The sequence below is a fragment of the Candoia aspera genome, chromosome 1 (genome assembly GCF_035149785.1).
Source record: "Candoia aspera isolate rCanAsp1 chromosome 1, rCanAsp1.hap2, whole genome shotgun sequence".
NCBI classification, from domain to species: Eukaryota; Metazoa; Chordata; class Lepidosauria; order Squamata; family Boidae; genus Candoia; species Candoia aspera.
Window position 1 is genome coordinate 219748482 of NC_086153.1, and position 24153 is coordinate 219772634.

General features: G+C 39.0%; 1 protein-coding gene across 3 annotated transcripts in view; it reads right to left on the reverse strand.

Annotated features, from left to right (window-relative positions):
• The window catches only part of SLC15A2 (solute carrier family 15 member 2), a 91604-nt gene extending 68351 nt beyond the window's left edge, over positions 1 to 23253 (reverse strand). For 2 of the 3 annotated variants that reach the window (XM_063288790.1, XM_063288789.1), the window contains exons 1-6: positions 23171 to 23253; positions 14222 to 14268; positions 9195 to 9282; positions 6798 to 6939; positions 6340 to 6432; positions 3100 to 3199 (exon numbers count right to left, since the gene is read on the reverse strand). In XM_063288790.1, the coding sequence (XP_063144860.1) occupies positions 3100 to 3199; positions 6340 to 6432; positions 6798 to 6939; positions 9195 to 9282; positions 14222 to 14268; positions 23171 to 23219 (519 nt within the window). In that variant the 5' untranslated portion in view covers positions 23220 to 23253. Of the gene's footprint in view, positions 1 to 3099; positions 3200 to 6339; positions 6433 to 6797; positions 6940 to 9194; positions 9283 to 14221; positions 14327 to 23170 lie in introns of those variants that run through there. The other variant, XM_063288788.1, reaches the window with a different exon arrangement.
• Positions 23254 to 24153: the final 900 nt, after the last annotated feature.

The following is a 24153-nucleotide window of genomic DNA, read 5'->3' on the forward strand; positions in this document are numbered from 1 at the left end:
CTTCCATAAGAAGGTTAAAACTACTTTTATTAAGATTAATAAAATAATAACAGAATCTTGCAAGTCTGATTGTGCTGTACCTCCTCCTCCTTCTTATAGTTCAGTGAAATAGATTCAGAATCTGAACTGAATATTATCCAGATGTTTGCTTTGGCTGCTTTTGCCTAGGCAACAGCTTCTGCATATCTCCTTCAAGGTCATCTTTCTTACTCTCTACACTAAATGAGTGATGACCAGGGTATGGGATACTGTAGCTTGCTCCTCTCACCTCAGATAGGGCCATAGCTGGTGCACCAGCCAAAGCTGGGCAAAGCCTACCTGGATCACTTCTTCTACCTGCTGTTTCAGCAGGAGTGGTGAGTCCAGGAGGACCCTCAGACCTGCTCTTTCATGGGGATTGCTTCCCATGCAGAGACACCATTGGTGCTAGAAGAGGCCACTCTTCTGCATGACTTTGATCTCAAACCTGAGCATCCTTACTACTTCTGCCATTTTCTTTAATAGTGACCCTAGATGGTGGCCACTGACAGAAATGTGACCAAAACATTATGGCTGAGAAACAAGAGGAATGTATCAGTATGCTTGGGATAACTTCAAGGTTATTACTTCAGTAATTTAAAAAACTCTGGAGGCCAACCCCTCATAAAGTCTAATGGGGACTAAGCTGGCTCAGTCCACCCACAGTAAATCTTTCTCCAAATGCAATAGGAGAAAAGGGGAAGAAGTGACTTTTACAGTTTACCACTGGGTGGGTTTATATTGTGTGTTCTCTTATTCTTAATTCCATTCCACAGACAAGCTTTGTATCAAGTGCCCCTCTCCTACTCCACGTGTAGGGTAGCTTGTGGGGACAGTCCAAATCTTTTTGCTGGCATGAAACAAAGAATAAAATGATGCCTTTCCATGTAAAATTTCATTTTACTCATGATATACTGAGAATCTGTGGTCCAGTAAAGACAAGTCAAGAAGAATGGCTTCCTCTCCTCATAAGAGACCAGAACACGTATAGGCTTATGTATCATCTCATGAGTCTACTACACATGCTATGTAAGAAATAGCTATGAGTGCAGATACTCTTTTGAGCTTTGCTTCAATAATGGTGTTAAGGGGGAAATGCTTAAAGAAAAGGCTAGCAAAGAAATTGAGAGAAAAGGCCATCCTTTGAATAACCAAGTATACAAATTTTTAGAAAATAATGGGATATTGAACACTTGGTTTGCCAAGTTAGTTGGCAACTGCAGTTCTAGAGGTGGAAGTTCAATGAATCCTGGTGCTACAATACTGGCTTTTTAAGCCAGGGCTTGCTCAAAATATTTTCCTGTCTAATAGGAAGGATATGATGCTTTTCCTCTCCCATTTTAAGGAGAAGAATTGACTCACTGGTGGTTGAATTGCTGCAGATGCCTCTGTTCCTCTCCAGCCAGTTTCACTCCTTCCCTTTTGTCTTCCTTTCTCTTTTTACCCTTTCCCAGTGCAGTTGCTCCTTAACTGTACCCCAATTCCATCCTGCTTTTTTTAATTATTATGTTTTGTTATTTCAGTTAGAAGATTGAGGGAATGTGTGCACAGGTGTCTGTTTATGGGCATAAGAGAAAGAATAGTTGGTATACAAAGGTGGGGAAATGAAATCGTTATATAAATAGGCACCTTATTTTATTAATTAATGTTAATTTGTAGCTGTTAATTGAATTACTATTCATGTATTTATTTATCCTGCCCTGCCTTTTTTTGGAATAGAGCTTCTGGCAAGTATATTAGCACATACATATATGTGCACCTAACAATACCAGGCACGCACACTTATTGGTGAATCCCCCAGACTGATTTCTGCTGGAGCTGGCAACCTATATTGACAAGATGAGGAAATTGGGAATTGCACAGGGATTTTTTCTGTGTTTATATACTTTTCTGTCTACTCTTCCTTGTCGTTTTACATTCATCCATCTTCCTTCTCTTACCATGGGTATGGTAAGAGAGGTAGCTGACGTTTCTCTACCTGCAATATTGGTATTGGAACTGCTGCCAGTTTTGTCCAATGGTGGGCTAGATAGAAATATAAGGTATTTGCTCATCTTTGTATCATCTATCTAGCCTCTATCTCTTGCACATACCAGAGGAAGATGAGCAAATACCTTATATTTCTATCTAGCCCATTATTGGACAAAGCTTTCTAAAGTTAACATCCCAAACTACCCTTTATATGGGAACTCTGGCCCATTGATCATTTCATTGCAATAGATTGGTGTAAAATAAATATCATATATACGTGCTGTGCACCAGTTAAGCCCCTTCCTGGATCGGGAGGCCCTTCGTACAGTTACTCTTACCCTTGTTATCGCTCATATAGACTATTGCAATGCGCTCTACATGGGGCTACCCTTGAAAAGTATCCAGAAGGTTCAGCTGGTCCAGAATGCCACTGTGTGAGCTGTTTTTGGTGCCCCCAGAAGGGCGCAGGTAACACCGCTGCTGCGCAAGCTGCATTGGGTGCCAGTTTGCTTCCAGGTCCAGTTCAAGGTGTTAGTTATCACCTTTAAAGCCCTACATGGCATGGGGCCAGGTTACCTGAGGGACCGCCTCTTCCCCATTACATCAGCCCATCCCACCCAGTCGTGCAGAGAGGGCATGCTACGGACCCCGTCTGTAAAAGAATTTCATCTGGCGGGGTCCAGGAAGCGGGCCTTCTCTGCAGTAGCTCCTGCCCTGTGGAATATGCTGCCCCTAGAGGTGAGATTGGCCCCATCGCTCCTGGCCTTTCAGAGGAGTCTGAAGACCTGGTTCTGCCGCCTCGCTTGGGGCACAGAGGGGAACAGATCTACATGGGGATGGCTGCTACAGACCACTCCTCCCACACTTGGACAGTTTTAGATTCTTTAACCACCTGGACTTTTTATTTTTTACTCTTATTTATATCATTTATTACTGTAATTTTATACTGTATATTTTATTTATTGTGTGATTGTTGTTTTAATTGATTATTGTAAGCCACCCAGAGTCCCCCGATGGGAGGAGATGGGCAGGGACAAATTGGATAAATAAATAAACAAAGTCTTATAAAGATAAAGAGATGATGTGGAAGAAAAGAAACACAATTCTTACATGCTTTTCTTCAAACTGGTCTCCACCGAATGCTGCCACACAGGGTTTGATTCCTCCCGTTCCAAGAGCAATCAGAGACAGGCCCATCATTGACAAAATCCTTCAAACAGGGAGGAAAATCTCAGCACCATAAAAAGACTTGGAGGAGTAGCAGAGGAAGACTTGGGGTAGAGCTGCTAACTCCATGACAGAGTCTTTTGTAGCATGTTAGTGAGGACTGATAAACACTATGCTGTGGCAAGACCAAATCCTGCAATAGGAATCATGCAGGGGAGGCCACCTTTCCAGTTTCTATCCAATGGATCTCAGCCAACAAAATGAGCAAAATCAAGGTGGGATCAGTAATGTCTCTAGTCTTTAGTCTCAAAATATGCTAGAAGAGAAGTTGAAATGAGATCACAATATTGGGTGGATCTGTAGCTTAGTGTCTTTTCGAATAGGCAGTCTTGGGAAGCCTGAATTCTCCCATCCATTTCTTTTGCTTGATGATGTAAGCAAATACTTGGTCCCTGATCCAATATTGCATCATAGCACTGAGCTACTCCATTCACTTTTAAATTCTTGAGGGGCAGACCAGCAGACACTCAGTTTATGGCTCATTATGATGCCATCACCAGTTAATGCCACTAAGGGATATTTTTTTTCCATTAAAAAGGGAAAGTGGTAGAACCCCCAGCCTTCTTGTCTCCCAGTGAATAGGCATTCCTGATGCTAACATTGCAGGAATGGGCCATGATCTAACAACCACTTGATTCTTATACTGCCCTTGGCATTAAGTAAACCCACTCTCTCAAAGGTGTGCAAAGGAAAGGCTGGCTGCTGTAACTGTGCCATCATTGAGGCCCAAGTGGCAATATATGGATGGAGATGGGGGTAGGGGGAATGAATAAGACATCTGCTCTGGTGATGCTGATGTTGCATTCTAGCACCATTATGTGTAAGAAACTCAGAGGCAATGTTGATGGTGCTTCAACATTCTAGATGAATGATTATTGGGAATTTGAAGCTGAACCTGGGACTAGATCATCTGGAGCCTGCTTCCCACCAACAAATATGAAATGCAAGTAAATTCCTGCCTGACCCCAATTCAAATACACAGCAAAATCACATTACATTGTTCTGGAATGAGACTACAGAACACAGTTGCCAAGAAAGCCTGTCAATGTGCTTTTTAATGAGTTTAAGGAAAAAGTACAAATTTTATTTCTTTAGGCAACTTTCTGAAAGCTGAAGTATTCCAAGTTATTAAGTGGGTTAACCTATTAGGTGGCGTTTGAATTTGTGTTATTGCTATTTATTTTATTTTTTTAGCACTTATTTGTTTGTGCGTTGAAACTGCCCAATAACTGAAATCTCCTGAACAGTGCAGAGACAATTAAAAAATACAAAATACAAAACCATTGTATCAAATAAATGTGATTGTAATTGATTGATTGATTCCTATGTTTCCTTGAATAACGAATCAATCTGGGAAATAATACATCTGCAAAAACAAAGGCTGCCCAGCTGTTTTATGTGCCAGCTGAGGTTTTCTGTTGCCTTTCCTCTTGCAGCCCCTTGTTTCACTCAAAAAGCTATTCCTGAATACAAAGAACTTCTACAGAGGGGTGGACATGCAGATGCAGCTAAGCAGGCAACATAGAAACACACAGGTTTATATGCACAATGCAGCTGCAGTCATACATAGGGTTGTTGAGAACTGCGTTTGAATAAATCGATTCCCTTAGGACCACTGCTTCCTCATGACTACATCTCCATGTATGTGGAAAGCTAGCACATCAGAAATAACATTTTTCCCAGGTCTCTTTCTGGCACTGTTACTTTCTTTTTAGGTAGAATTTTTTGATACCAGGGAATATTCAATTTTGTGATTCCACACCTAGCTTTTGGAGTAAAACAATCCCAAGAGAATATTAAAAGTGTTTTCCATAAACATTTGAATTGGCTAGATTAAAAATGAGTTAAAGAATGCTAGGTGATGGATCACAATTTTCCATATATATTTTTTTGTCAAGTAAAAGAAAAAAGATTATCTAGATTGCAAGCTGAAATTGCTTTCTAAATCAATTGTATAGAACTGTACAATTGGCTTATTGTTTAATTTTCATTTTAACTAATGACTAAATGGTTGCTATGATTAAAAACACAGATTTCATCATTTTAATACCATTTGACCTTCTCTGACTGTGCACAACAATATTCTTAGTGAAACTGCAAGATATATACAAAGTACAACATGTAATTTGCATGCTTTCTATTGTATTTTGTACATGCATCACCTTCTTGAATTTTGTAGCATATACACAGTAACAGGATTTTTAAAAAATGGTGTTTATGGCACACATCTCAATAAGATCCTCCATGCTCTGTCTAGAATCTAGACAACAAACCCAGCAAATGTATATTTCCTCAAAAGACAGAGTTAACCACCACAGATTCCAAATTTGTCAGAATTTAATATATTCCCATCTAGTACATAATAGCTCTTTCCCATATTACAAAATTCCACTGCAATTCATGAATTAAATATTAGGAGGCGGAGGCGGACTGAACCATTTAACAAGCTTTCCAACTATAAATAATTGAAAGTTGGTCGGTAGACTTTATGCCATATACTCACCATCAAGATCAGGATCTCCATGATGAAATTTGCATACATACACATCACATACAAAGTAACATTGTTCCATTTTAATAGAATTTAAATTTAACAGAACCAAAATTGTAACACAACTAACTTTGCAGCAACAGTACAAAGTCACCTTAGAATCCTACCAATCCAACTTTCTGAGAAATGAACCATACTTGAAAACACTGTGGTTCATTTCATATTTGTTTGTGTTTGCTCTTCAATAGTAAACAAAATCCTCCTTATCATGCTAAACATAACGAACGGCTGTAGTCACGGCCCCTCAGTTGTATATAGAGACTAATCAGCAGCTGATTGGTGAACTCCAAGCAGTGCTCTTTCCATTGAAACACACGAAGGCTAGTCTGGAACAAATCTTTGTACCCTGAGAGTCAAGACTGGCAGATTTTCAAAAGGTAGGCACTGGCAGCTGTCAAGGCTGTGATATCCAGACCTGACAGGGATAACACACATTGTGCCAAGATAACAAGAGGTCTGACAGAGCCACATAATGCTTACTGCAAGGTGCATTTGAATGTACCACTCATTAATACAAGTTAATTAATAGTAACATTATCAAAACACAGCAGGCCTATTTCCTCATTACTTACACATGAGCAATCTGGTTTCCCACACTTGGTATTGCCCCAACTGACTTGATCACGTGCCCAATAATATAAACAATGGAGAGATAAATGATTGTTCTGTGGAGGAAAAGAGGAAAAGGGGGGATGCATTATCAGCCAAAGACAGTTGCATTTATAATCAGAAAGCCAAATACATGTCTGTGGTTTCTGATAGGGGAGAGAGAAGCATTTTTCTGCTACTGGGATATCTACCAAAATTACAACTCTTCTTTCTCTGTTGGTCTTCTAAGTTTTGGAAAAAAGGCTATTGCTAACCAGAAGGGTGAGATAATGCTAAGTATACTATGGTTCCACTTAAGATTGGCAGTTTCTCTTCCCTGCTGGACCCCGGGGTTCCTCTGAATTGTTCCTGGCAATCCAAATGGGGTAGCCTACAAGAGAGAGAAAGTCTAAATACTGTAGATAGTATATTTCATTCTTACTTGTATTTCCCCAGCCATGAGTCAGCAATGAAGGCACCAATGACTGGTGTGAAGTAACACAAACTTGAGAAAGCATGGTATACAGATGTGGAGGTTGTTTCATCCCAGTGCAGGAAGTAGAGAAAATACAAAGTCAGGACAGCTGAGGAAAGAAACACAACAACAAAAACAAAAAACACAAGATAATGGATATCACAAATATTTATTAATCTAATTTATATAGCTGCCTATCTTGTAGTGACTCCGGGAGGCTAACACATAAAAACACAATACAAAGTAAACATAAATAAACAACAGTATAAAAAGTCTATAATGGCAGCCAAGGCATTGCTCAATCAACAATAAAATGACATCTCATGGGCTCCAACCAACTGCCTGACCTCCATGCCTATGTCCAAGTCTTTAGAGCTTCCTGAAAAGCTGGCAAGGTCAGGGTCAATCTAATCTCAATAGGTATGGGATTCCAAAGGGCAGACATTGTGGCAGAAAAGGCCCACTTTCTGGATCCTGCTAGGTGACTTTCTTTGATTAGAACTCAAAACAAGCCTCTCAGATCTAGTGGAATGAACAAAACCTGGCCCTATGCCATGAAGGACTTGATAGGTAACAACTCGCACCTTGATTTGCACTGGGAAGCATGCTGGAAGCCAGTACAGCTCATGGAGCAGAGGTGTAACATGGGCGTACTAAGGTGCACACATAATTGCTGGTGCCAATGCATTCTGGACCAGTTGCGGCTTCTGGATGTCCTATCAAGGGCAGCCCCATGTAAAGCACATTACAATAGTCCACTCAGGAGTGACTAAGCTATGAATGACCATGAGCAGTGCCTCCTGGTTCAGGAAAGGGCACAACTGCACACAAGACAAAGTTGTACAAAAGCATTCCTGGTCATCGCTACCACCTGTTCCTCATATGGGTGTTGCAAATCTGGGAGGACCCTCAAATTGTGCACTGGTTCTATTTGGGGTAGTGCCCCCAGAGCAGTTGACGTCCCCTCCCCTAAGACCTTAAGCCTGGGGAACTCCACCACCAATCTAGTCACATTCAAGGAACTCAGGCAAGGAGATTACTATGTAGCAAGGAGACTAGTACAGCAGCAACAGTCCCAAATGTTCCCGAGAGCCCAACTTTACAAACAGGGTCTCACAACCGGTTTTCTGTGGTGCAATGCCTTTGAATGCCACCAGAGTATTCTGGATGACCATAGCTTCTCCACCATCCCTGCCCTGGGCTCTTCACTGATACCACACATAATAATGCAGGTAGGCATATTTCTGAGAGTGGAACTCCCCCTTCCATGCCCGTCCAGGCCTCAGTAATATATGATAGTATTAAGGTCCAGTTTGTAACGCTGTAGGAGGCTGTTGGTAGTATTGTGTCAACCCTTTCAGATACGCCACATCAGAAAACAGGCTGTACAAGAAACACTGGAACTCTACTTTACTGATATACACGTTAGTAACAGAATCTTGAAAACCTGACAGCATTGTCCCTGTATTCCCCTTACACCAAAGAAGGTTAAGGCAGACTCCATTCCAGTTTGTTTCTGACATTTTCTCCCTTTCCTGCACTGAAATCATGTTTTGCTGACTGCCACATTCCTTCTCCAGGGTCATCTCTGTGGTGCTCTATCTATTGCCACTTGATAATAGCTTTGTGTCTTTAACAGTAACAAAAGAAACATTAAAGTTTATCAGTGGCAGAAAAATATAGTAATGAACAAACTGGCCTTTCTGCATGTTGTACCATCATCCCAGAAATAAAATCATATTGCCTGCCACAAGGGAAAATCTGGTGAAATTAGATACTAGGACAGCTTGCTCAGTCCAGGCACCCTCTCAGATGTATGATGGGTCAGCAGTTTTGGACTGCAAAACTCTGGACAACCACTAGATGATAGCAAAGAGATATAGAAAATTCTAATGCTTTTTTGCCATCTGGTAGTCATCTGCATTTTTGCAGCCTAGATCTGGTAGCACTAGATGAGTGGATTTCCATGCCCAGAATTCTGAGCAACAATATGATGACTGAAGACTTCTGGGAACTGAAGTCCCTACATCTGGAAACTGCCATGGTTGAGAAAGGCTGGCTAGGCCAACAGTTTCTTCCTCAGACTTCAGTTCTGTTCCCATCTTCTGCAGAACATTCTTTAGAACAACCTTTACATTTTGCCTCCAGCCTTCTGTATTTATGACCCTTCGTCTGTCTATCACATTAGCATTTACATTTAGCACAGACCATTAAGATTTATAAATCCGATCAAGATCATGGGTGAGAAATCAAGCAAAACACCTTTTCAACAATTCCAGCCATTAATTTCTCCCTGCCCTTCTTCTACCTAAATAAATAGAAAAAGCATCTGAATTTTCCTCAGAAAGGGCTGGAAAAACCCACCTTTCATTCCATAGTAGGAGAAGCGCTCACAAAATTCATTCACCACAATGAAGGCAATGCTGAGAGGATAGGGGGTGCCACATATTTTCTAAAGAAACCAAGCAGAAAGAGGTACAGCAGTGTTATGTAAAAACATATCCTTTGATCATTTGCACAATTGATACAACAGTACACATAGAAAGCAGGCTTTGAAACCAATACACATATCTGGTATGACCATGAAGAAACAATTCAATGGAATGCTTAAAGTCAACAAAGTCATGTTTCAAAGAGCGAAGTTCAACACATTGTGTGAATATCAAATAGCATTTTAAAAGCTTGAAAATATTATATAAATATTATGAGTGTATGTGTGTTTGTGTGTGTATTCAATATCAAATAGAATTAGCCTTTTTGTTTTCGATACAACAGTGTGTGGCTTGGACCCTTACATAAAATTATTTAGAGAAGTACAGATAGGTGCCAAAGGAAAAACTGAAAATTTCTCTCATCAGAAGATACAGAGCAAAAAGATTTTTCTGTGACTTGGATGAGCTTAGTGAATGTCTGTAGGTTTCCATAAAATTTCTATGACTAATCTAAGTTCTTGCTGTAATCAAGACACAAACCCCAACAGGGATGTTCTTTTTCTTCCTCCAGCTTGTACAAAGTAGTTGTGTCACCAGACAAAATATAGGAAAAAAGAACCTAACAACTTCAGCGTCAGGAGGATCCAAGCATCATACACAAAAGAATCACCACATGCCTAAGTACATAATGGCAGTATTATTGTTGTCAGAGTCCAGACTTCATTTTTGTTCTCAAATTTGTGAAGCTTCACGGCACTATAAGAAAACAAAGCAGGCTGGCATTTTCCCTAGGACACTTCCGCAACACTTTTGCAGTGCTATCCCAGGACGTGCAGCGGCAACAGAGCCTGCAAAGAGGGAGAAACCCATTTGACAGTGAGAAATCCTCACTCTTCCAGGGCCGATGAGATGAGTCTCCCAGGAAGGGGTTATTTAAATGGGAGTCAGATACAAAACTACAAATTGTGGTTTCTCAGTTCATGCTTTAATGGTACCTGACAAGAAAAAGCTCCTGAAGAAACATGGTAGGCCTATTACCGTCACTCAATGACATTTCCCTGAAGGGGCAGGGAAATGGGGGCAGGGCGGGGAAGGCGAATCACACTAACAAGGCTCTGTTTCAACCTACATGGATTTGATTGTGTATAGAGAATGCCAAAATATACCATTTACATGCCCAAATGGCTCTTTGTTTACATTCAGGAAACGTGGGGGGGGGCAGGCGGGAGCAGAGCTCCTGAGCACATAGAAAAGGCCTCCTATGCCTGTCTGTGCAAGCTCTCCATTAGGGATGGATGAATATGTCCGTTTCAGGTTTGTTGGTTTTTCCTTCCTCATCTTAGCCATTTTCTGTCCTGTTTCCCCACCACTTTGCAAACATGTTAATGTCCACACAAAAAATGGGCGTGTGTATTACGCATTTCTCATAGATGCCATTTGTATATCATTTTCCCAATATAAATATTTGTGGAAGTAATTTCCAACAAGATGGTGTACTATCATATATTCTGTTCAGTAACGTGCACACATTTTTTCAAGTTTTATGACTGGAGTACTGCATTGCATATCATATCAAAATATAATTGTGTTTTGCTTCATTGGTTAATTTGGGAAATGTGAATTAGGTAAGTCTGCAGTGAAATGGAAACGAAAGACATTTCCTACCCACTCCTATTTTCCATATAAGTTAAATGATGAAGATTTAAAGGCTGGAATTTGCTGCTACAAAGTCATTCCCTTCTACACGCATTCATTAGAGCTTCTATAAAGAATATCTGCGTTATAAGATGCATGTTATTGTGCTATCAAAACTGGATGAATCCAGTGTCAACATTGTTTCATACCAAAGCTAACTGCTGAACCCTAACTCCCATTTTGTACTCTGTTTGGGCTCATTCCATTTTTTTTTAATTGACTGAATAATAACTTTATTTCAACATGAAAGTCCCCATAGCTTTGGTTACACGCACTGACATGTAAGAAGGCAACACACCTCCTACAGTCACTGGAGAACTTTGTCCTTGGGGCTCAATACCTTGCCTCAATAATACTAGAAGGGGATATAACAACATCCAGGTCAAGACTGAATGTGCCCCTGGCAACTGGGTGACACTGAGATAGTCACACATGTGCTATTGTGCTGTCTTTTCTACATGAGCTGGTTTTTGGTCATTAATGGTCCCAAGTGCTACCATACTGTTCTGGCAGGTCAGATATAGAGGAAGTATTATTCTATTTGGTAGATGAGAGCCCCCTTTATAGCTAAGTTCTGCACTCTTGCTAACACCATATTCACTTCAATTTTATTTACGACCAAAAGGCCCAAAAGCAAGTTACAAATATAATCTAAACTTCACATTAGATAAAACAGTTTAACAAATAAAATATTTAATAAATATTACACAATAGACTTAAAACCCCAACTCATTGATGTGTTACTAAAAGCCTTGTTTTTATAGCCATAGTTAAAAATCTGGCTTCTGTTTTGTACTATGCTAATATCATATGGAGAATAACACTTTTGGTTCCTCAACCCTCCCAATATGCACATGCTCCTCCCGTACCATGGAAAAGCTTGATTTGTTTAGCATTTATTTCCAGTTATTCCAGTAAATGTTTATATCTTTTACTCAATTTCAGTTTTACATGTATATGTACATACTTTTTTTGGGACATGCTCATCCATTTTAACTTTAGCCTACTTATTAATTATAATGCATGAAGCATGAGGTTCAGGATGATAGTGAGATTTAGAGAGCATGAAAAATAGAACTGAAAATCAAAACTGGACTGAAAAGTCAAATGAATCTTTCCTAATCAAGCAGAGCATTCATACTTCAGATGAGGATACAACTCCATAAAGCAATTATCTTTCAAAGTCCAATTACTAGTTCTTCATGCAAAGAAAAATTATTGGGCTGGCAAAGAAGCTGTAGGAAGGGTGCTTTGTATTGCCTTTGGCCACTTTTTCCACTTTGAAGTCCCTTCTCACACACTGTTTTCCCTTAGCTCAGATTATGTTTACAGATTAAATACAAGACACAAAAGACACACTTCTAATAACTGAGAAAAACCCCTAATAATCCAGAACATTTTTGTATGTTTGATTCAAAATTACTCTTGTTTATTAATTTGCAAGAGGTACTGTCCAAGATTCTGACATGAAATTGTTCTTTGATCTTCTCCTGCAACCCTGGCAGATTGCATCTTCCCAGCCTACCCATCATGTGTTCCCACTAGCTCCTCTGGTATATTTGTTTTATGTAATATCCACGCCTGGCATAGCTTTCAAATACAGCATAGGTGTAAAAATGGCAGTATATATTGTTTCAGAGCATTTCATTACTGCCTAGATAAGAAAATTCACATGCCATTCACCCATTACATATATTGGATTTTATACACAAATTTTTCTTATATGCATGTGTGGATGTGTTTAAAGTTGCAATCTCTCTTCCCTATCATTCCTAAAGAGAATTAGAGGGAAAAGATGAATGTGAGAAAAATAGCAGTTAAAGATTATTTCTGTAATACAATTGTTCTTAGCTTATAGCCTCTTTCTGTGGATATTGGCTTTAGGAGAAGGAGTACAAACACTTGATAATCTATTCTTTGAGATAATTCCAGCATTGATCTATACATTCACACCAATGACTGATTTAATGCTCTCCTCCATTAATCCATAAATGCTCAAATAACAAACTATATGGAATGAAAAGGTTTGATCTGATCAAGTTTTAAATTAGAGGGGGCTTCAAAATGCTCATTTGTACATGCAATGAATGGGTAAAATTACTCATTTATTGCACAGGATAGGTTTCCTAACTCAGGAGTTATTTACATTTTCCCAGAACAATTAAAAACTCCTTGTCATGAGAATGTTTCTATGCCTACCAGTTTTTTTTTCGTTTAAAATAGCACAGTTTTTAAAAGTTGTTAATGTTTTTAATTGAGAAGCAGAATGGTTCCCTGCTATATTACTTCAGGCTATAAGCTCTCACGGGGTGCTGCATCCCATTTTAATTAAGGCTGAAATCTTAATTTAATGTATTAATTTAATTAATTAATTAAGGTTATTCCTTCTCCTTTATCTGAAACAATGTCCTATCTCTTCTCAAACCTTTGCCTTTTACAAATGTATTTAACATTTGTTTTATCTGGTATAGGTATTATTGCCTTCTCTAGTGCTTGACTGCACATCTCCTTTACATAGTTACTTATTTTACTGGGGAATCATTATTCCATAACTACAAGTCTCTTTCTTGCAGCTGCTTATAAACTAGTCTTCTCCAGCCTCATATCCTCCAGATGTATTGGGGCTGCCAGTTAGAGGAAGCTTCTATAAATTGTTCATTCACTACCTGAAGGCACAGTATCAAATTACTGGTGCTGGATCAGGACTAATACAAATATACCATTAAGAATAAACCCATTCTTTTTGCCTAATCAGGATCTAGAAAGGTCCAGAAACTCAACCTCAAACAACAAACAACATTAACAACAGCGGCAAAAATGTGTGCATAGCACTAACTTAAAATACCACTGTGGTACAGCTGTTTTGGGGTGTAGTTTCCACTGTTGAAATACACTACATCATGATTTAGGATCTCATCAGCTTCCCTTCTACATATATTTCATACTTCAAGAGTGAAAATTCTTGGAATGTATTTTCCATCTGAAAATGCCTTGGATGCAAATTCCTAGAGTGAGCTTTCTTGCCAGTGCAGTGATTAGCTCAAAGAAGCCACTGGTTCTGTTTCTCCCACCCTCACTTCTTCTTTTTTTTAACTTTCTTTTTAATAGATTAATCAAGGAAGCGTTTCATTCCAAAATTTTAAAGCTGACATCAATTCTAGGCAAGAACTGTTTTCTGAGACCAGAATACAGCAATGACAAAAATAACAGAAGCTTTCATGAAGTTAAAAGAAATACTGAATACAAAGCCCTCCAGATACATACCGGAGATATTTTCTCAGGAGGGCAAACTCTTTTTGAAGGATCAGCTCCTGCAGAAACAGAAATGAATAAAGTCTTCTTAGGGTCTTCTTTCTGTGAGAGGTCCATCCTGTTATTGTTTGTTTGTTTTTTTAAAATCTGTCTCATATAACTCCTTGCTGTCGTGGTCAGTTGGCAGGGAAGGGTTCCAACTGTGTGGCTTGGAGTTTAGTTCAGTTTTATGTTAACCCTGATTGTGCACCTTTCTGCCATGCTGAGGCAGGAAGACGATATAACTTTGAAGGACAAGAGCAAAATTAATCTGGATGGAGCGAGCTGTCCTTAAATCAGCAAGATCACAGGGCTGTCTCCAACACCTCTGGGCACAGTTGTGCAGTTTCTCTTGCTATAACATACCTCAAGTGCTCTTCATGTCCAGCCAACTACATACTCAATGATAATCTGCTCTGCAAAAGCTGAAAGTTATAATTAGCTGCAAAATGTGTGTCTTTAGGCCATCTTTTTGCTAACAGTAGGCTTAGCTGCCAGGGGGCAAAGACTTTTCTGCCTATTTAAAAGGAGCTGGCTGAAACAAAAAAAAATCACTGAGGCCTTAGAGCAAAGATGCACTGTGTTTTTTTACTGTTTGTTTGCTATGTATGTGCATGCCCTGGATGGCTCTGGAATCTCACCAGTGTTGCACAATATTTACAGTATAAATTCTGAAGAGCTTCTTGTATTCTTCTCTAAATATCTTTTAATTAATAGCTTCTTATCATTACAAGCACCTATGCCACAACTAGAGGAGGAAATGAATCTCTTCATAGACCCCTCAGAAGAGATAACTGCAGAGCACTTTTGTCACTCTCTTTATGTTTTGTGGGATGCTTCTGACAAGATGGTCCACTGTGGTGCATGGAAAGCAAATTTATTCTGCCTAAAAGGTAATTATTCCTCAATAGGCTATAATTTAAGTAAAGAAAACTTGACTATAGTATTTCAGAGAAAATTCCAGAAACTGTCCAGTCCTCCACTGCTCATTCCTTTCGACATAATGATATCTTTGTCTATGCCTTCCACACAGCTTTGATGAATCATCTCATCTTTCATTTTTGCTTGCACTGAAAAAAAAATAATTGGTTGATTGATTCACCTTTTCTCAGCATTATTGTCACGACAGATAGAAAAAAGGGAGAAAAGAAATGAAAAGCAAGGAATCATAGGGAAAGAGAAGCCCTGAGTCCTTCTGTTCCTAATGTTTTTAATAAACAAACTCAGGTCAGAGAATGTGGGGTCTGATTTCCATTGGGACAGAGTATAATTAACAGCTTATTGGGGATAACAATGCCTTATTGATTGGCCTTTTGGAAAAGAACATCATACCACTAAAGCTATTGTTAAGCCTTGAGTCTTGTTGACTGTACCAGAACCACTGATAGAATTGGTTGTAGGTATTTCTAGTTAAGTATTATCACTGTTGACACCATTGCTGCCAGAGGTGCCACAGGTTATCTATTGCAATGCAGAAATGGTATAGGATAGTGTCTGAGCATGCAAGGAATTGGTTGAGATCTCACCTTAGCCATAAACTTAACATATGGCCTTAGATGTCCCTGTATTTTAACTTCAACTCATATCTTGCAAGTCTACTTTATGGGGTTATGACAGTGTTCACTGAAAATAATGAATTTGAAGTGTGTTTTGAATTATCTAAAACTGTCTTCCTCAACTTGACACCCTCAATAAACACTGGGACAGCAATTCCAGCATTGCAAAATCAATGTGGTTTAGATTTAGATTTTCCTACAAATTCCCACAATGGAAGAATGGATGGTAAAATTACTGGAGTTGGTGGAGATGGCAAAATTGACAGCACTGATAAGAGAAAATACTGTGACTGGATTTGTTTCTATGAGGAAACCAGTTTGGGACTATTTGATTCTAAATGAAAAGAAATGAAGTCTTGATTTTGGGTTTTGATGATTAAATTGTTATTTTTGATAGAAATAATGTTTATTAAGGTTTAGTTAAGAGTAAGAGATGAAAGTATCAATATTTGTATTCATATCTGTGTTGGAGAAGGTTGGAAGTCACTTTCTTTGTATTTCTTTCCAGTTATTTCTGTACTTTTTTCGTTTTTCTTTTTTCTTTTAGCTCTTTCCTCAAGCTTTTCTATACTTTGTATTTTATCCATATTTTGAAACTCTAATAAAGTCTTTATAAAAAAAGATTTCAGATCTAGTCTGTTTTTATTAGAATCCTGAGATCCAACAACCACAGACTAAGTGCTACATAGCAGTTCAGATGAACTGACACATGCAAAGAGCACACACTCAGCTGAGGAATTTATCAGTATGAGAACCAAATTCAGGGCCTTTGATAAAAATTCAGTTCCAGGATTTCTCCTACGCATTCTTCTTCAACAGTCTGAATGTGGTTGTTTCATTCTTAATAACTGGGTCTAGAAACCCTTGCTGTGGTTCTGCAAATTTGCCTGGGGTGGAACTATTGAGAGGGGCAGGGGGGCTTCTAATAATGGATGTGTATGCTAATGCTGATATCCTGGACACTTCCACATTACCACCATTTTTGGTCCCGGCCCCTCGAAAGCAGCTTGGGCATGACCAAAATTCTCTTCTTTTCTACCAACACAGAAATCCTGAGAAGGAACAAATCATCCTATCCTGTGCAATGGCTGGTCCTTTAGCAACAGAGATTTCCTCATAAAAGTTTTGATTCTACATTCTGCTGTCACGCCTACAAAAGTGGCACAGCTTGGCCTGGCATTGCTTTTGTCATTCTGATGAAAGAAGCAAGCTTCTGCAGAGACCACTGACTAGGCAGGCATCAAATGTGCAGACAGAGAACTGTAGCAATATATACGTCATATAACATTTCCATTTATCCTACTCAGGCAGTTGTGAAATGTCAAACTTGTACACTGCCTGCTCAGTGGCATGTAGAATGATTTCAAGATTGGTGAGATTTTTTTTCCCACTGGTACTCATATCTTATTATTGCAGTTATACTTGTGCAGTTATTACAATTACATCCTCAAGGCTAGAAAAGGAAATTTCAGGAATACTTTTTTTTTCAGATTTTTTATCCCACCTTTATTATTTTTATAAATAACTCAAGGCAGTTAACATACCTAATACTCCTTCCTCCTCCTATTTTCCCCACAAAACAACCCTGTGAGGTGACTTGGGCTGAGAGAGAGAGACTGGCCCAAAGTCACCCAGCCGGCTTTCGTGCCTGAGGTGGGACTAGAACTCTCAGTCTCCTGGTTTCTAGCCTGGTGCTTCAACCACTAGACCAGACTAGATCTTCTCCAGATCCATTCCACAATACTGACAGATGTTTCCCCAGGCTTTTGACCAATACCAAGCTTTAAGACAGTTGTGCCATGTGCTAATGTTAAGAACTTCATCTCTTAAATCCAGGTTCCAGACAGGAAGGGAAGGAATGCTTTAATGGCTGGATGCATGTCATACAGAGAAAGTGCTTCACTCTCTTTGCCACCTTTGTATTCATTAAAAAGTCATCCTAAAGTTTTAGTTAAGGAAGGGGGATTTCTCAAGGGGAGGATTGAAGTAATTAATTGTAGTCCCTAGGCCCTGGGCTGAGGCGGTCAGCAATTTTTTCGTGCATTACTGATGAGTACTTACTTAGCAATGAGCACAAATGGGACTGGCTCATTCCCACAGAAGGGTGGGAGACACACTTCTGGTCTATTTATGTGGTGGATTCTGACTGCACATTTCACTCTGGACCAGGTTCAAGTGAGCTACTTGATTGGCCTCTAGGTAGCGCTCCTAAAATAGATTTTGAGGTGTTGTCTTCCATGCACCCCACAAACTGTAAGTAGACCATACAAATTGGTATGCATCTGTCCTAGCAGCATTTCTTACCTGTATCAGTGAATAAAATGCATTAATGATTCAATTTTACACAAAGGAGAAAGAAGCTGAACCAGCAGAACACAGACCCAAAACTAATTACAGTGTAATTGTATGTCTCTATTGCACATTTCTTCATTGACTAGATAGTGAAAGTATTTTAGCAAGTGAACAAACAATGGGGGGGGAGGGACAGATTGAGCAACTTTGGATCAAGAGTCAGCTATGCATCGTCTTGTTAAAAGAGATCCTTCTTCCTCATGTAGGATTCTCTTTGCAGTGTTTAATTTCAAAATAGCTTTCATTATGATCTTCACAGATAGATTCTGGAAGACACTTGAAATTGCTTCCACTGACTGGACACATACTGTTGCTGATTCATTGGCTCCAGGAAACCATTTACTTAAGAATTGCTGCCATCCTCAGGGCATCTCTCAGATTCACCCCATAGAGAAATGGGTCATGCAGGGGTGCCTTTTAGGAAGTTTTCTTTCCATTTATAACATTAAAGAAATATCTTATTGGGCCAGATCACTATTACTCTATGCTGGTCAGCACACCTTGATGCTTCTCCAGCTGCTGGAGTCCAAATATGCTCCTATAGAACACAGGAATGACGGAGGTGGTGTATTCCAAATTCTCACATTTTATTCTTATAGATCCCATGAATGTGTCGAAAGTGATAGTGCCAGGACCATTTTCGGTGGGAACATGTATCTGGTTCCTTTTCTTCGGCCTTTGCTAAAATTTATATTTGTTCCAACTGCCTTAGCCTCTTTAATTCCAGAAGACAAGTTTAATCTACATGGAAGAGAATCACAGAGGAAAAAAAACCTCCCCAGTTCAGCGGCTTCTCTTCAGGATTAGTCACTATGTTGTGTCATGCAGCAAGTTAGGACTCATCCTTACCATGGAATAGAAGTTTAATTTCCAGACCCTTGCGTGTCTGGTAATAATAGCTTCATTTCTGCCACCTATCTTTCCAGTATTACAATGCTGGAACATCACTGGGTTTTACACTTTTTTTGTTGGGAGTGGGGTGCCTTTGAAACAATCTTGACTCTTGGTGACTGCCTGGACTAGTCCCTGCAGTTTTCTTGGCAAAGTTTTTGGGAAGTGGTTTGCCCTTGCCTGCTTCTCAGGGCTGAGAGAGGGGGACTGTCCCAAGTTCACCCAGCTGGCTTTGTGCCCAGGCGGGACTAGAACTCACCATCTCCTGATTTCTAGCCTGGTGCCTTAACCACCACACCAGACTGAATCTTTATACTAGCTCACTTTTATGCCCTTACAGGACCGATGAGGTAGAAATATTCTTCCATGCTGTCTGCTTAATAAATATATATATGTGGGATGTTTATTCCACCCCTTCTAAGGAATTTTCCAGGCCTAGAGTCTGAATTCTATATTTCTTATCTCCTATTAGATGAGAGATTGAGCATTTCCAGCAGCATAGCAAAGTTTGGGGGCATTGCTTGACTTACACATTGTCTATTGCTTAGTGCAATTAAGGCACTCAATCTTTGGTAGAGATTTCTGTCCCCAGTTAGTTTTTGTTTTGGGTTTCATGATGTACAGGTAGTATTATCTTGTGGTATTTTCAGATTTTTTAGTATTTTGTATGCTGATCTTTTTAACCATAGCAATAAACGTTCTATCTATAATTATCTTAGTATGCTTTATTATAATTATGTCATAATGTGGCACAATATGCTTTTGTTTTTAAAAAGTGAGGTCCATTTCTATGCTCTGTGTTATAATCTATTACAACTGACTCCAGTAACTTGTGTACAATGGTAAATTTGCTTGGACAAAGGAAGGCATGATTTCAAAAATGAACTTGCAAATTGTTTCCATGTAATAGTTTAATAGCATGTATTAGACTCAAGTACAGAACGGGATCACATTTTTTTGGTTATTGAATGATTTTAAATTTTAAAATTGAAAAGTTTCAGCATAACCTTTTGTGGCCTAGAACTACACTTAAACAAGATGCTGTGTTGATATTAGACTAGAAAACTAACTGGACCTTTAATAATAGTGTGAAAGAGGGGACTTCAGTATTTACAGCTTGTAGGCAAGTTACACTGCTGAAATCCTTCTTCTACATCTATACTGAATGCAGATCTGTGACAAATGTATTTGTTCATCCTAGCTGCTATACAGCTTTCAGCAATTTTTTCCCATCTTCTGCATTTTCTAACAACTATAGCTATTGATAAGAATGCTGTTGCCTTCTTAGAGGTTTCTGAAGAATGGTTACCCAGGGGAAAGGTAATGGCCTGGTTCCTCCCTCATGCTATTGTTAGCTGCTAGAATTCTTATAAGATATTCTCACAGTTTTTAAAATGTCTTTTTATAGTTATTGTATTGTTTGTTGGTCTTTAATTGTGTTTGGTTTTGGACTGTAAATAAATTTTGATTGATCAATTTGATTGATTGATTGACATTGAGAGCCAGTTTGGTCTGGTGGTTAAGGCACCAGGCTAGAAACCAGGAGACCGAGAGTTCTAGTCCTGCCTTAGATGAGAAAGCCGGCTGGGTGACCTTGAGCCAGTCACACTCTCTCAGCCCAACTCACTTTACAGGGTTGTTGTTGTGGGGAAAATAGGAGGAGGAAGGAGTATTAGGCATGTTCACCCCCTTGAGTTATTTATAAAAATAATAAAGGTGGGATAGAAAATAAATAAATTAAATTATTGTATTATCTGTTTCTCACCATGAACATTCAAGGAGGGCTCTGAAAATTCAGAAGAGGACAATGAGCGCTCTACGGTTTTTTCAAATTTTATATTGTACCATTATGGATGATCTCTTGGATCCCTGCAGTGACTGTGATCCTGTTGTTAAAATAGTCAGACTGGTTTTGCCAATCTAAAGCTGGCATATTTCCTCTGTTACAGAGTGGTAATTATTAATGGCTGGCCTTTTGAATAGCAGAGGATGACCCAGTCAGACGTCATCTCTCCCTGAAAAATAAGAAATCTTATTATAATCCAAGTGCCTATGTGTTCAGAACAGTATCAGATGCAGACAAACAGGCAAGGGGCAAACTGGAAGGCCGTTGTTTCCATTAGAAGGTCTGATATAGAGCAGTAACTATTAAAGTGCTTCATATGCACTTTACATTTACATTCCTGTAAATAAAAATGCGAACTATGGAGTGTTAATAAGCTACCAATGACCTCATTCCAAAGGAAAAGAAACTTGGGTAAATAACGTACTTTTAAAATGGCCCAGCAGCAGGAGAATCAAAGCAGGTACAATATTAATCTAACTTTTCCTTTTTTAATTACATATTTTTTTTAAAACTGTATTATTAGCATTTTTGTGTGGAAGCATTACTGAACAGCAACTCCATTAAAGGATTTTGAATGGATGGAAACAAATTTCATAATTACCTCCTCTCTTGGGAGTAAACCCCATTTAACTTAATGGGAGTAAAATGTTTAAAGTAGTAAAGAATTTTAAGATAACCTTAGGAATACTCAGGTAAAATGTCACATCTAGCCAACAGGTTGCATCAAAAATTGCTATGACATTTAAAATCCAAATGAGGTGACTGATCCAAAGTACTTTTTTTTCTGTTGATCCAGTGCAATGCGTTTTATATTTCCATTGTATCTGCATATACAGTACCATAATCCAATATTTCATGGTGGATATAGGAGTTTTGCCACTGGACCATACTCATACACACAAACTTTAATTTTCAGTGGTGAAAGGCAGTCCACAGGTAAATAATGTGCACTGTATTCAGCCCTTAACTGTATAGGAAATGAGCAATCTTATTTGACAGGAGACTGCCATTTGTATATAATTATAGCCACTCATACGTTACCCCAAAGAGGATACAGATTAGCATAATCTTTGTACATATTAATTTATATCACCAATGTAAAATAAGAAATAATTATGTAACTTTTCCTGCCAGCCACCTGTTGTATTGGTGGGAACAATGGGACTTTGATCTCACAATAATAGGAAGGGAATTTTGTACTCCCCAAATAACCTGCACTGCTCCAGCTCCTTTAAAGAATAGGGTGGAAGATGAAGCACAAGCACTAGGATTTATTTAACAAGCAAGGGGACAAGGAATTAAAAAAAAAACCCAAGGAACTGTCAAATGGAAATAATTTAAATACTAATATCTGGCTGGGCATTGGATGGCTGTAAGGCAGAGATACACAACCAAAATCCCCGCCCCCCGCCCCGAGGCATTAGATGCAGTCCCCAGAGACTTTCAAATTTAGTTACCCCATTGTCATGTTTAATGGGATAAGGAGGAGCACATTATTCAATGTTATAATAGAGTAATCATATCTTAATTTTATTTAATGTTAATTAGGCATAAAGTATAAATAAAATGAAATTGAGTTTAGTTTTAGTCCTAGTCCCACCAACTACTTTTGGAGGTCTGGCCTTCAGAGTAGCACTCCAAAGCCAAACATGGCCCTCAACGCAGAAAAAGTTGTGCGCTCCAGCATACCGTGCTCAACATGCCCTCATTTAGTGCCACAAAACAATCCGATGGTCAAAAGAATGTAGGAGTGGCTGCCACCAATATCTTTTCCTCTTCACTCACATTGTTGGTCTGCCTAGACACATTTTCCTCTGTTTCTCTAGCTCCTTTAAAGTCCTCTTCTCAGTCTCCTGAAAAATTCCTCTCGGCCATTTTCTCATCCATATGGCAGCTTCACGCAAACTAAGAAGCCTGTGTTCTAAGCCACGATGCTGCACAGGGTTACTACAGTTGTAATTTAAATAGAAATGAAATATGTATGTATGTATGTATGTATGTATGTATGTATATATATACACACATGCATACACACACACACAGAGTATGTCACTGTAGTGGGAAGACCACAGTGGTCAGGAGACCCGTGTGCTTGTTTAGTATCGGTGGCAGTCTCAGAGCGTTTTCACTTCCATCTTTTTTTTTAAGGGGCCCTCGATTGGGCGATGTGCCAAGAAAGGACTGACAGTTCTTCAAATACAGTCCTTTGTAAGAAGGCACACATCAGATTGCAGACAGAACAGTCAATTATGGGGATAATCAATCCAAATTACTGACCTCTTTCCTTTCCTTTCCTTTCTTTTGCTCTGCTTTCCTTCTCAGGCATTTCTATAATTTCCTCTGAACCTTGCAAATCCAGCTGTGGGTTGCCAAAGTAAGATTTTCTCTGAGATATCCTGACTATCTCTCTTCCAAGACTTGTTAATATTTTACTTCTAGTGACTAAAAAAACATGCAAACCTCTGGATGCATGTGTGCTCATACACTCACAAATACCGCTCCTTTCCTCAGCTACAGTATTTAACTATATGATTAACTGATGTTATTTATTCTCAGCTGGGCTAGCAATTTTTTTAAAAGCCTAGAGAGTTTACATTTGGATTTAAAAGTAGTCTATTGGTAAAAGCTTTTTTTAATGCTGTTTCCGAGAGTGGCACTTCAAAAATGCATTAGTTACAACTGTTGTAGTGTTTAAAAAGGGCTGGGTTTATGTCTGTGTAGCTTAATTAAGGCCTAGTTCACTGCTTGGTTTAAATTGTCCAAATTGCTTCATCTTGAATGAATGAAGCCATTTTACACCACTGGGAACCTGGTATTTAGTACATCCACATGACAGAAAAAGGAACTTCTTTCACTCCAAATGTACCATCTTCTATAGATAACATAAAGGGATGCCATTATTTCCAAATGTTATAACCTATTCACATTTGAGAAATCTTGTCCAGATCAAGGGGAAAACATGTTTTATAATATTTGTAGTCTTATAAGTTATTCATGACTGTCCACGAAGTGGGGGAGGGGGGAGAGCATCATGATGTCATAGCACGAATGATACAAATTGTATTCTCGGCATCATTTGCATGATGATGTCATGAGATTACTGACTTAAATTATATCATTTGCATCATTTGCATGAGGTGTCATGATGTATGTGGGATGTCCTATTGCCTTCAACTGAATGCCTATGAAATTATTACTTATAAGGTAATAGATGTTTTTGAACTGTGGTGTTGGAGGAAAATTCTGAGAGTGCCTTGGAC